General features: G+C 35.4%; 1 protein-coding gene across 6 annotated transcripts in view; it reads left to right on the top strand.

The window, feature by feature from the left end:
• RABGAP1L (RAB GTPase activating protein 1 like) overlaps positions 1 to 12644 on the top strand; it is a 770330-nt gene that overhangs the window by 103677 nt on the left and 654009 nt on the right. For all 6 annotated transcript variants that reach the window (XM_047076973.1, XM_047076974.1, XM_047076971.1 and 3 more), the window contains one exon: positions 10176 to 10242. In XM_047076973.1, coding sequence (XP_046932929.1) covers positions 10176 to 10242 — 67 coding nt within the window. The remainder of the gene's footprint in view (positions 1 to 10175; positions 10243 to 12644) is intronic.

Genomic DNA, 12644 nt, shown 5'->3' with positions numbered 1-12644 from the left:
CCTTTATATACTCCCACAACTCCCTTGCTCTCTTTTCCGTCTTTCTATTCCTCTGGCATATTCCCATCTCTGGTTAATTCTAGCTTTCTCCTTTGCACCAACACTTGTTATAACTGAATGCAGCTGGGAAAATAAACATATAACCATGCTGATTGGCTTTACTTCAAATTCATGACCACAACCTCAGGTGTACTTTTGTGTTGTTAGCATCCCTATTTCATTTTACTAGACAACCTATTTCATGTCTCTCCTAGGCTATTTCACATCTTCTGTTTAAAACTGCATCATGTCTTCTACATGTTTACTCTCAGCCAATTATCTCTTCTTGTTTAAGATAATAGAAACAATAATAGAACTTTAGATATTCCTATCACCGTGTCTGCCAATTTATCTCATCTGTACCATATAGTCTGCCTTTTCTCTTATTACTTTGGATGAAATGTGCATGCTCTTATGACAAGCTTTCTTCTTGTATAGATTGTATTCTATGTCTCCTTCTTGATGACATTGTTTTAGCTGTCTTTCCTCTACCGCACTTGCTTCTTAGTTACCTCATCCAATTGCTTTAAATATATGACTTCAAATATAATCTATAAATGAATGACTTCTAAATTTTTAATCTCAAACTTGAGGTCTCTTCTGAATTCCAAATTTATATAAATATAGGTCCACAACTTTAGGATCTTCATTTGGCATTCGTTTGTTTGTTTATAGCAGCTTTATTCGTAATTGCCAAAAGTTGGAAGCACCCAAGATGACTTTTAGTATGTGAATGAATAAACAAAGTACATGGAGGCAGTGGAATATTCAGCACTAAAAACAGGTGGCCTATCAAGCTGTGAAAAGAAGGGACCTTCAATGCATATTGCTATGAAAGAAGTCCATCTGAAAAGGCTACTGTGACGCCAAACGTATGACATTCTAGAAAAGGCAAACCTATGGAGACAGTAAAAAGATCAGTAGTCAGGATTTGGAAGGAAGGGAATATTGAGTAGATGCAACATGAAAATTTAAGAGCAGTGAAACTGTTTTGAAACTATCATGGTGGATATAGGCGGTCATTATATACTTGTCAAAGCCCAGAGACTGTACGACACGAAAAGTGAACCCTGTCATGAACTATGGGCTTTGGGTGATCAGGATAAGCCAATGTAGGTTCAACAAATGTACCACACTGGTGCAGGATGTTGATAGTAGAGGAAGGGGTTGGGACAGTATTTCAGAACCCTGTACTTTCCGCTCAATTTTTCTGAAACCTAAAACTACTTAAAAAAGAAATCTAGTAATTAAAACAAAACTAAATTATATTCTGTGTAACTAAATATTTAAAGTAGCAGTAGCAGTCACTTCTTGGCAAACCTGAAGTACAGAGTCCGGACATTTATATCTGTACTCAAGGCATCAGCAACACTGAGAATGGCTAGGACACAGCACAGCAGTCACTGGGGTGGAAGTCTGCGTATCTGTGGGCTCTCCACCACTTACTCTTTATTAAGCTATGGCCATCTGAAGGGAATGGTGTTGGTGTGTTCAAACCAGGTCACTTCTCCCTCCCCACTGCAATGAATTGTTTCATCATTTTCTTATTTCTCTTAGCACATTCAGTGCGTAACATGTTATCTTTTGGGCCTAGGGATGGGAAAGTGCAGTTGGGTAACGGGAAGAGGGAGGTCATCCTTTTGGGAGCATCAGGCCCGGGCCTGACCTGCATGGAGCTGCAGGCAAAGCCAACATTCTGTGTCTGACAAGAGAGTTCTGCCATGGACCACACACCACTAGACACCAGAGGCTTGCAGCACAAAGATCTCAACAGAAGCAGGAATGGATTATGAATTCACAGCCTTAGATCGTTTGGCTCTTTGCAGTGGTTCTTGACTGTGCTGCCAACATGCCTTCCTGTGCTGAAGTTATCACTTCAACTGTATTAATTTCTTCCTCTTTCTCACTTTACTTACAACTTTTCCAAATCCTTCATCTCTTGGCCACCATCTTGCATTTCCTCAGACATGACTTCAGTTTGGCCTTTGGTGATGTTTAGGAATATTCTGGTTTCTTTCAGAGTAAGCATGTTTCTGGAGCCTCACATAAACCTGTATTTTCCGGCCATCGGTACTCAAATTGTTGGCACCAGTTTTGCAGATTGTCCCAAGCCACTTTATCAACTGAAGGCAAATTGGTTGGCAAGGGAAGGATTGGTGTATTACAACAACCATTTTTGGGGAAAATCTTGAATTGTTCATTCATTTGAGGATGATGAACTTTGTCTCAAGTGTCTTCAGGCTGACTTATGAAGTTGAAAAAACACTTAGTTCCATTTGATGTTCTTCATCAGGCTCCTCATTAACTGGAACCAATGTGAGAACCACATTTTCTTCCTCTAATGTTGCCCCAGAGAAATTCTTGTTGTTTTCATAATTTGCGACTTTTCTAGGAACGTTCAGAGGAAGGCAAAGCCAGTAATGTTAGGATATCTTCTGCTCACTCCTTTTCACCTCTTCATTTAGCATTTTAAGGTTATTTGTTCAAAACTCAAACTCTTGATTCCCAACCCTGTTCCAAACCTGTTCCTTCCATAGTCTCCCCTGTCTTACCAATTTGTAACTTGATCCTTCCATTGACTCAGGGTGAAAAACTTGGAGTCAGATCTTTCTTCCTGTACACCTAATTCCTCAGTAAATCATATCAGTTCTACTGCCAACTATATAAAGAAAGATAAAACTTCAGATGGAAGAGATAAAACAAAAATGTATCAATAGACATGGAAGAAAGTGTAGATGAAATAAAGAGTAGAAGAAAAAAAGGAAGTGAAATTAATAGCTGGGGAAAAAAAGGGAGTCCAGATGGAATCACTATTATTCTTTATATATATAATATATATATTATATATATAAAATATATTTTATGCTTATATATATTATGCATTTTATATTATATATATTTAAATGTTTATATATATACGTATTTAAATGTGTGTGTGTGTGTGTGTGTGAGGGAGAGAGAGAGAGAGAGAGAGAGAGAGAGAGAGAGAGAGAGAGAGGACTTGAGGTGGGCTCTGTGCTGACAGAAGAGAACCCAGTTCAGGGCTTGAACTCATGAACTGTGAGACCATGACCTGAGCCAAATTCAGATGCTTAACCACTTAACCAACTGAGACACCCAGGTGTGTCCCTGGAATCACTTATTATTCTTATTCAGTAAAATTTGCTGAAGTTGTGTATGTTTTACATTTTCTCATATAATTGATTTTATAATTTTTTGCTGATCTTTGTCTCTACCTACATTTGATTTACCTTTGTGTAGGAGAAAACAAGCCCTTGTTAACCAGTAGTAGCTAGGGGGAATAATTTTATTTTTTGCCATGCTTTGTGAGGTTTTTGAATTGTGTTTACAGGTATATTCAGGTACATTCAATTATAAAAATACTTGCAGTTTTGCTTTTATTTTTATTCCTATATCTGGTATATGCAAAAGCCTAAATAATGTATCATTATCCAGATTTCTTGTATTATTCCTACTGAATAGTAAAGCAAAATAATTGATTTACTAAATGTTTTTAGCAGTGATCAGGCCAAGTGTTAGATTTTGAAATTTATTGGTTTGTTTTAATAATTTTTTAATTTTATATTTTCTATCTGACTATAGCTAAGTTCTCTTTTTATATTTGAAAGGTGTTAGTATAAGTATTTATATTTGAAAATGGTTCTGCATTTCAAATTTCAATCCATTATAATGTGGGAGTTACTGCCCCTGGATGGTATGTTTGGAGGTTGTTGTATGTTCTTGAAGTTTACTGGTTGATAATTTAAAAAAGAGAAGAAAAAGACCTAAAAATATTACCTCTTCTTTAATAGCCTCTTTGTAGATTAAATTCTGTGTACTGATAGCAAATCTAAAGCAATCCTAAGCATCTATTTTAAATTATTTTTTTCCTAGTAATTAGTCCTAGTGTTCCAGGTAATCTTAGGGAGAAAGTAAAAATTTCCCACCTGAAGATTGGAAAGAAAAGAACAGCCAGTGTTTTAAACCTGTTTTGCTTACAAGTATAAAACTTAATGGAGAGACTTCTTCCTGTGACTGATGGCATTGAAGCTAGTAAAGTTCTCAAGATCACAACTGTGGAGTCTTTGATCTGGATTTGGATCCTGGCTCTACAATGACCTTGGCCAAGTTATTTAACTTGTCTGTGCTTCAGTTTCTAATGTGTAAGTTGTGAATAATACCTCTTAAGAATTTGGAGAGGAAAAAATTGGGTAATACCTGTGAAGTATTCGGAATAGTCCCTGACTCAGAATAAATGCTTAATAAATGCTTTTTGTTGTTACTGTTGGTGGTATTATCACTAGTACCACAATCATGATCGCTACTGAGACTGTTTTGAGTGATAAGTGGAAATCAGAGTAGCCTGCAGAATCAGAGTAGACTGCTACATAAGAAGACAAAGCTGTGGCTAGATTTTTTAGAACTTATGTGTATAGACAAGGAGGCATTATTTTACAGTTATGATAATGCACAAATTTATGTTACTTTGGTTTAGTTAAATAACACCAGTCCTATAGCCACGTGGTTCAAATTTTTGTCACCATGGTATATTAATTTTGAGTAATTGTAGAAAGTGAAAACTTTGCTGTTAACTCTTCAGTGCACTGTCACTACATAAGTACAGGATCAGTGACCAGGCACATCACTTCATTCACATTCTGTTGGTAGTGGTCACAGCGTATCTGTTGCTTAGTTAACTCTCAGACCACAGAGTGTGTTGTTGTGTTGCTCCTTACCACTCAGTGGGAAACCTCCCGAACATTTCACAAAAATGGATAATTGAAAGAGTTGGCCAACAAAGATCAAAGTGCAGGAAAGAAATGGAAAGTGGTAATGTGGAAAGTGAAATGTCATGCAATCTTAGAAGATTTGGAAATGGTGACAGCAGAACGAGAACAGGACGAGACCTAAACCCTGTGTGAAGCTGTGGTATGAGCCGTTCTGAAAAAGTCTGATGGACTCTGATGGACTCCATCATCTTTAAGTTCAGTAGGAATAGAAAGGTGCTTATGGTTGAAATGAAGCATTTACTTCTACTTTGGATGAAGACTGCAACAAAAACTAAAATTCTAGTTAGTTTTGCTAGCGTTTAAGCCAACATTTTGAAGTTAGTTGCCACATTGAATGGGAACGATAATTACAGGACTGGAGATGATGCAGTTTCTTAGCTAAGTTTTGGAAGAAATATGGTAGAAGCATGCTGTTAAAAACATTCATGCATCATGACAGGAAGCAGCAGTGAATAGTATGCATGTGGCATGGCAGAACCTTTAGTGCTCTGTACAAATAACTCTGCGGGATTTGAACAGGACGTAGATGGAATTAGAAAGGAATAGGACCACGGGAATGTTGACATTGCCACTATTCAGTGGAATCTAGATAGGCAGGCAGAGGATTAATCTAGCAGCATAAATAAAGTGGTTGTGATGAAAAGGATGAATGTCGCAGAGGAGGTGATGCCAGCAAAAGCTTCACATTAAAGGAGCCCTCAGAGACCTTTCATAACATTAAAAGTGCAAAGGAGAAAATATTGGAAGCTGATTCAGACTTAGAAAGGAACGTGAATTCCTCAAAGAAAAGACGCTTACCCCATGCCGTGAATTGTATGAGAGGAAAGCAAGCACTGTTCAAGCTAGTCTTAATAATTGTTTCCAAAGAAGCAAGACACCTTAATTGTCAGCGTTTCTAAGCGCTTTAAGTTACAAGGGGCTAAATAAGCTTCACTTTTTTTTCTCCATTTCTTTATATACTTAAAACTGACAGTAAAGAGTTTTTTAAAGTTTTGACAAAACAACAAAAAAGTTGTTTGCAAAACAATCATAATTTTTCCCATTGATTATAACATCGCTTTGTACAGTTTTGGCTTGTGTGGTTATTTTAATGGTTCCCTGTACTGTGCGCAGTGAGGAATACCTGTGTATCTATCTCTACTTGATGCCTTTAGTCAGGGAAAAGCAATCCCAACATTTCTCACCTGGAAGACTTTTCCAACTATCTTTTTTTTTTTTTTTTAACTTCTTTAGTGTGAGACTGGGATTCCAGTTTTTTCAGAATTTAGCTTGTAGTGTGTTTGTATATTCTGAAAAGAAATCTAACTGACTTACAGCTTTTCTTTGTATTTCTGTTTACCTCCTTCTGACATACTGTCACTTTTCATTTTAACAACGAAAGTTCAGTTAAGAGACAGTGTTCCTTGACTGGTGTTGGTAGATGTTTGCCTCCTTTCCTTTTCCTTTCTTCCCTTCTTAATTTTTATCGGTAGTCTTCTAGCAGCATAAATGGAGGTAAATAGAATCCTAATCATTTGATGGACTAAAAGCAAAAGTAAAAAAATTCAGTTTCCTGTTGCAGGACATTAACATACCATCTTTGTTTTTCTCACTTTTTTCCATTTCTGAAGTCTAAAGCAGTGCTAGATATGCTGAGTTTTGGTGATTGTATGGATGCTAACTTGCTGTTAAAAGCTCTGTTTTGAGTAAAAACTCATAGGTATTATGGAAGGCTAAACTTTTTTTTTAAGGTTTTTTTTTTTTTTTTTTGAGAGAGAGAGACAGACAGACAGCATGAGTGGGGGAGGAACAGAGAGAGAGGGAGACCCAGAATCTGAAGCAGCCTCCAGGGTTTGAATTGTCAGCACAGAGCCCGATGGGGTGCTCAAACTCACAAACCGCAAGATTGTGACCTGAACCAAAGTTGATGCTTAACTGATTGAGCTACCCAGGCACCCCAGACTTTCTCTTCTTAATAGTGGCAATTGTAATAATAATTTATAATTCGCAACTGCTTTATAGTTTACAGTGTATTTTCACCATGAGGTTTTTCATCTTTACATTAACAGTGAGCCTGTAAGCGATAACATTTGTATTTCAGAAATGTCGAAAGTGAGATGTTGCAGTGTATAACTTGTCCTGGGTCACATAAGGGATTTATAATCTTTTCTGATAGGCTAGGGAGACGACAGAGTTCAATGTATAGAAGACCAGCAGTTTTGGATCATAGATATGGACTTGCATCCCAGTCCTTTAACGTAATAGCTTTGTTCTGACAAATCACTTCAACCTTCCTGAAAACAAGCTTTGTCATTTTTCATATGCAGATTGTCTTGAAATGTAAAATGCAGTAATATAGTAATGTCTGACTTAAGGTTGGCTTGGGCTCAGTTGGTTAAGCGTCTGTCTCTTGGTTTCGGCTCAGTCATGATCTCACAGTTTTGTGAATTCGAGCCCTGTCTTGGGCTCTGTGCTGGCAGCACGGAGCCTGCTTGGGATTCTTTTTCCCCTCTCTTTCTACCCCTTCCCTTCTTGCGCTGTTGCTGTCTCTGTCTCTGTCTCTCTAAAAATAAATAAACTTAAGAAAAAGTTAAGTATCTGTTACAATTAATGTAATAATATAATATCTCATTCTAAGGAGGTTTGATTGCAAGTTTTGGTCAGGTCAGCCTATTTACTATATTATAAATAATGTTGGATATGCCTCATCTGTGCTTTATACAGCAGTCCTAGAACTTACCATATCAGGTTGTAATTCCCTGTTTACTTGTATTTTCCTCCTCCAGTAGACTGTGAACTCCTTGAGAAAACAGGTGTGATGGCAATTTTCTACATTATTTATAGAGTTAACAAGGAAAGGTTGAATGCTTTGACCTCCCCAATGAAACACTTAATATCTGCATTAGGTGTTTGTGGTACTAATAATATCTATCTAATTACTGACACATTATTCCTAATAGACCTCGCTTATCTCTGTAGGAAGCCTGATGTGCTTTAATGAAATATAATTTTGGAAATGACTAATACAGCTTGATGGAGAAAAATTGTGCAGTCTTCGTGTTGGAAGAACTTACTTAGAGTTCATATATTATACCTCTCCCATTTTCTAGAAGAGGAAGCAGAGGCTCAAGGGAGTTAGGTGCTTTCTCTAAGGTCACACTACTGGTTGGTGGCAGGATTTTTTGTTTATAACCCAGGAAAAGAGCAGCACGTCAAAGATCATCAAAGTGGGGCGCCTGGGTGGCGCAGTCGGTTAAGCGTCCGACTTCAGCCAGGTCACGATCTCGCGATCCGTGAGTTCGAGCCCCGCGTCAGGCTCTGGGCTGATGGCTCAGAGCCTGGAGCCTGTTTCCGATTCTGTGTCTCCCTCTCTCTCTGCCCCTCCCCCGTTCATGCTCTGTCTCTCTCTGTCCCAAAAATAAAAATAAACGTTGAAAAAAAAAATTAAAAAAAAAAAAAAAGATCATCAAAGTAAAGTGAGAGCTGTTGCCATTTAAGGAAAACCTAAACTTCCAAGGCTCTTTTTGCAGTAGAATTTAACATAAGAATATTAAGAAAATATAAAATTGTACCAATTTTACCATTCACCTGCAAGTGCCTGGCAAAAAAAAAAAAATGATGAAAAACTTTAAGTTTTCAAAAGAACAAAAAGGGATGCATACTAGATTGTTAACATTGGCTCTTAAGGGGGCTGACGTTAGAGAAAGGATAAATTATATTTTCTTTATATATTCTGGTATCCATTAATTTTTTACAATAAGTATATGATAGTTTTTAATTCAAAAACCCTATAATATACAAATCTTTTCTTAAAAAAGCCGTGAGAGATGCAAGCCAAAGCAAAGCATATGGTATTGTGAGAGAAGTCTTCTGACCTTATTGACCTGACTTCTTAGTTGAGGGGACCAAATTTTATATTTGAAAAAAAATTCACTCTTTTATTGTTGCTTAGCAAGTATTTAAGCAATAGTATAAGAAATAGTACAGTAAATTACATAATTAACATTTAATTTGTACAGTGTATATTATAGGAATTAATAGGGAGATTTTTCATTGTATAGTAATTATATTAAAATTATGAATATTAAAGTATTTTTTAGTAGATTCCATTTTGTTCAGTGGTACAGTAATATGTTTGAACTTTATCTTTGTCATGTACTTGATTGATTTTGGATGCCAAAAGAGAACCATGAACATGGTATCCTCAAGTACTCACAGGAAGTATATATTGTTTTACCACTTACTAGACTCATGATTGGGATAAGACTTATCTTGTTCATGGAAGAAAAAGCTGTGGTATTAGAAAGGTAAACTTTCAGAAAATAAAAAGGATCAGATTAAGTATTGATGTGTCAGCTGCCAGTATTTGGAAATGAAAAAAATCTTAACATATTTATTTACATTCTTTATCTCTGTATGAAATGTTCCATAGCATATTTAAAAATTTTGGAGAGCTGCAATACAAACCCTCTAGTAAGTGTGGCTGTGCGTTGTTGGCAGAGGGATACTGAAGACAGATCACATTGCCTCTAGATTTATAAGACCTATTTAATAGGGAAAAGAATTTGAGTAAATTGTTAAATTTCTCTAGACTCTACTTTTCTTACCTAAAAGCAGAAATAATAATAGTCTAACAAAAATAAAAACGTTAGATTTTAGCTGAATTTTAGAGCTTATGAAAATCCTTCACAAATAAAGTGGTAGTATTGATGGGATTCCTAAAGCTTCTCTAGCATCAGGAAACACAGAACAAAGTAAATAGTTAATCGTATATAGTATGTTGGATAATATCGTCACTAATATACTAATACATTTAGTAATGACCTTCATATAACTTTTTTTTCAAACTTAAGGTATAATAAATATTAACAGGCTACTCAGTGAAAGTGACTGTTGAAGGCCAGGGTAATTGTTTCTGTTAATCTGGCTTGATACAAAGAGAGAGCACAGTCTTATTTTTTTTTAATCTCCTTTTTCATTTAATTGGGTTGGTTGATTTTGATCTGTATGTTTAAAATAACTCCAAGGCAAATAAAGTCTATTTCTACCTAGAAATTAATTCATATCTCACTACTATGTTTTGTTTCAGTCAGTAGTTTGTGGCCATTTTATCACAGTTTCTGATCATTGGTAATATTTTACATGTAGAAATAAAGATCTGGGAATTTAGATAACTTATTTCTATGTGATTTTATTATGTACCTTAATGAATTCTTTTTTTGTGGTGTTTCTTTAAAAAAACCTAAAGCTACTTGTAAATACAGAGCTCAGATTGTGTAGTTATTATAAAAAGGCTTTTTGCTCACTGGGCTTCTATATATTCTTGATACCTTATTTGTCCTTTTTTTTCCCCCCCAATATTTTCAGATGTTTTGGAATGTTATTAAGCCCAGGTCGAAACGTGAAGAACAGTGACATGCATTTACTGGATATGGTAATGATAATCTTAAGCACATTAACCAAGTATAGATGATAGTTATTTTATATTTTAGAAGTATTTTCTATTTAAAGATTTTGTCATATTGTCAAAATTGTTTCTAACTTTCAGCTGTGTGGTAGTACTAATTAGATTTGGAAACCCAAACTTAAAATTACTTATGAGGGAGAGATTTAGGAAAATTTCCACCAAAAAATCATATGCTAAATGAAAGCAAATAAAAGGATAGTTTATGACAATGTCCATCTATTCATCTATTTAGGTTTTTAGGAAGATAATCTTTTCTTTGAGCCAAAAATAACAAGTACATGATTATAACAGGCATGCTTAGAGTGAATATGGTGCCTTTCATTTATTTTAATGCACTATTATTATTTGAGGACTGTGATGAATGCTTTTGTTTTCTTTAAAGCACTTCCATTTTTGAATTTATACTCCTTGGTAACCTGTCCTTAGCAAAGTATATTTACCGTAGTTGTATTTGTTTAAGGAATGTTCTTGAAGGTTAATATATATTCTCAAGTTGATGTTTGATGTGAAAATAGTATACTATCTTTTAAACAAAAATATTGTACTTAATGAAAACATTTACTTTGTGATTTAGAAATGTAGGAAATAGAGTATTAGGTATAAAGTAGTTAAGTATAAAGTGACTGAGATTTTTTACACTTACTGATAGATAACAAGCACTACGTGTTTTCATCTTTTCAGCTGAGTTTTACAGATGTGAATTAAATATCAATTATGTCAACTTTTTAGAGTTATTCCCTGGTAATGTCACATTGATTTTCTAGTGGCCCTACAATGGTTCGTTGAACCTTTTTTTGAATACATAATTGTGTGGCAAGCATTGTGTGGAGTCTGGGCTTATAGCTATGGTAAAACATAGCTCTTACCATGTGTGGGTTCACAGATTTGTGATGGAAGCAGATTCTTAAGTGTGTAACTACAGCAGTGGGTTAAGTGCTCTTCTAGATTGGTACAGTGAGCCACAGAAATACAGAAGAAGCATTGCACAGATAGGTAAGGTAAGAACAAACCAGTTCCACTGAATGTGAAAACAAGTCAGCTTTCTTCCATCGCTCTTTACAACCTACCAGTAATACAAGTGGTTTTACCTAAGGCAAGTCATAGCATTTTGGAGTCCTGAAAATTCCATAACGAGGTAGTTTAGGAACATGTAATACAAGTTCCTAGGTGTTAGTTAGTCATGGTCTTTTGGAGTTTAAAAGATTAAGGTGAATCACTGGCAGAGAAACCTAAATGCAGATTATAGAATTACAGACTGGCATTGAACTTCCTGGTCTTGAGTGTCTTTGGCAGAGCAGTCCTCCACTTTGAAGAGTCCATGTTGAAATCAAAGGGTTCGTCAGCATTGAAGCTTCTGTACAACAAATAGTTGGTAAAATTGGGAGGGTTTGTGTTTGCAGTTATCAGTAGTTGTGATTTATTACTGATCTTTGTGCTATCTTACTACATGGTTATTGAGCTTTGACTAGACCACATCTCATAAAATGGAACTTATTACCTTATAATGGAAACCATGGGACAGTTCTGATTATTACGAAGTCAATTCTTTGTAATCACCAGAAATCCTATCCCTTATAAGTTAGCCTAATTAGCCTTAGTTCTTCCCTCTAGAACAAGATGTTATGTTCTTCTATGACTCGTTTAATTATGTGAACACTTTGAAAACAAATTTCACTTTCTTGCACTTTTTTTCTGACAGACTTTGGAAAATCCTACAATTGTATTTAGTTTCACAATTTGTGAGAATTTACTTTTTATCTTGAACAATGTTTAAGAATGCTAACTTTTCTTCCCTGTGAATATTTTCTAATAAGCAAGATGGATTGAGACATTTTGTAAGTTTATAAATTTAGTTTAATATAAGATCTACATGAAAGAGAAAGTCATATTTATAGGTGAAAATATATTTTAGTCAAATGTCCGTATTACTTACACATATATATTATATAAACAAAATCATGTATAAATAAAATTTGGTTTTTTGGGGATACAAATAACAGAGACTCCATTGTCTTCCAGTAGTGAGAATATTTTTGGTGAAGATCCTTATACTGTAGGAATAAGGAAATGAGAATTTTTGATCCACAGCCATTGATACAGTTGGTGAGGAAAGTTTTTCCTTTACCCTTCAAGGTTCTTTTGGCTAGTCTAAGAATTAAACTGACATGAGACAGATTAACAGGAGAGAATTAAATTTAATTCCATATGTGTTGGGGCTTCGTAAGAATATGGTGCCTACAGGTAGTCAGGCAATGAGGTTTATATGCCATTCTGAGCTAAGGAGAAGGGGTAGAAGTTGGGGACCTCAAAGGGAAAGAAGACAGTCCATAGGAAGATGAAAAAAAGTAAATGTTTGGCAAACAAATGTT

The sequence above is a fragment of the Lynx rufus genome, unplaced genomic scaffold (assembly GCF_022079265.1).
Source record: "Lynx rufus isolate CCGP_SWC_20201006 ecotype Redwood Valley unplaced genomic scaffold, mLynRuf1.p SCAF_15, whole genome shotgun sequence".
Taxonomy (NCBI): Eukaryota; Metazoa; Chordata; class Mammalia; order Carnivora; family Felidae; genus Lynx; species Lynx rufus.
This window is presented reverse-complemented; position numbering and strand designations above follow the sequence as displayed.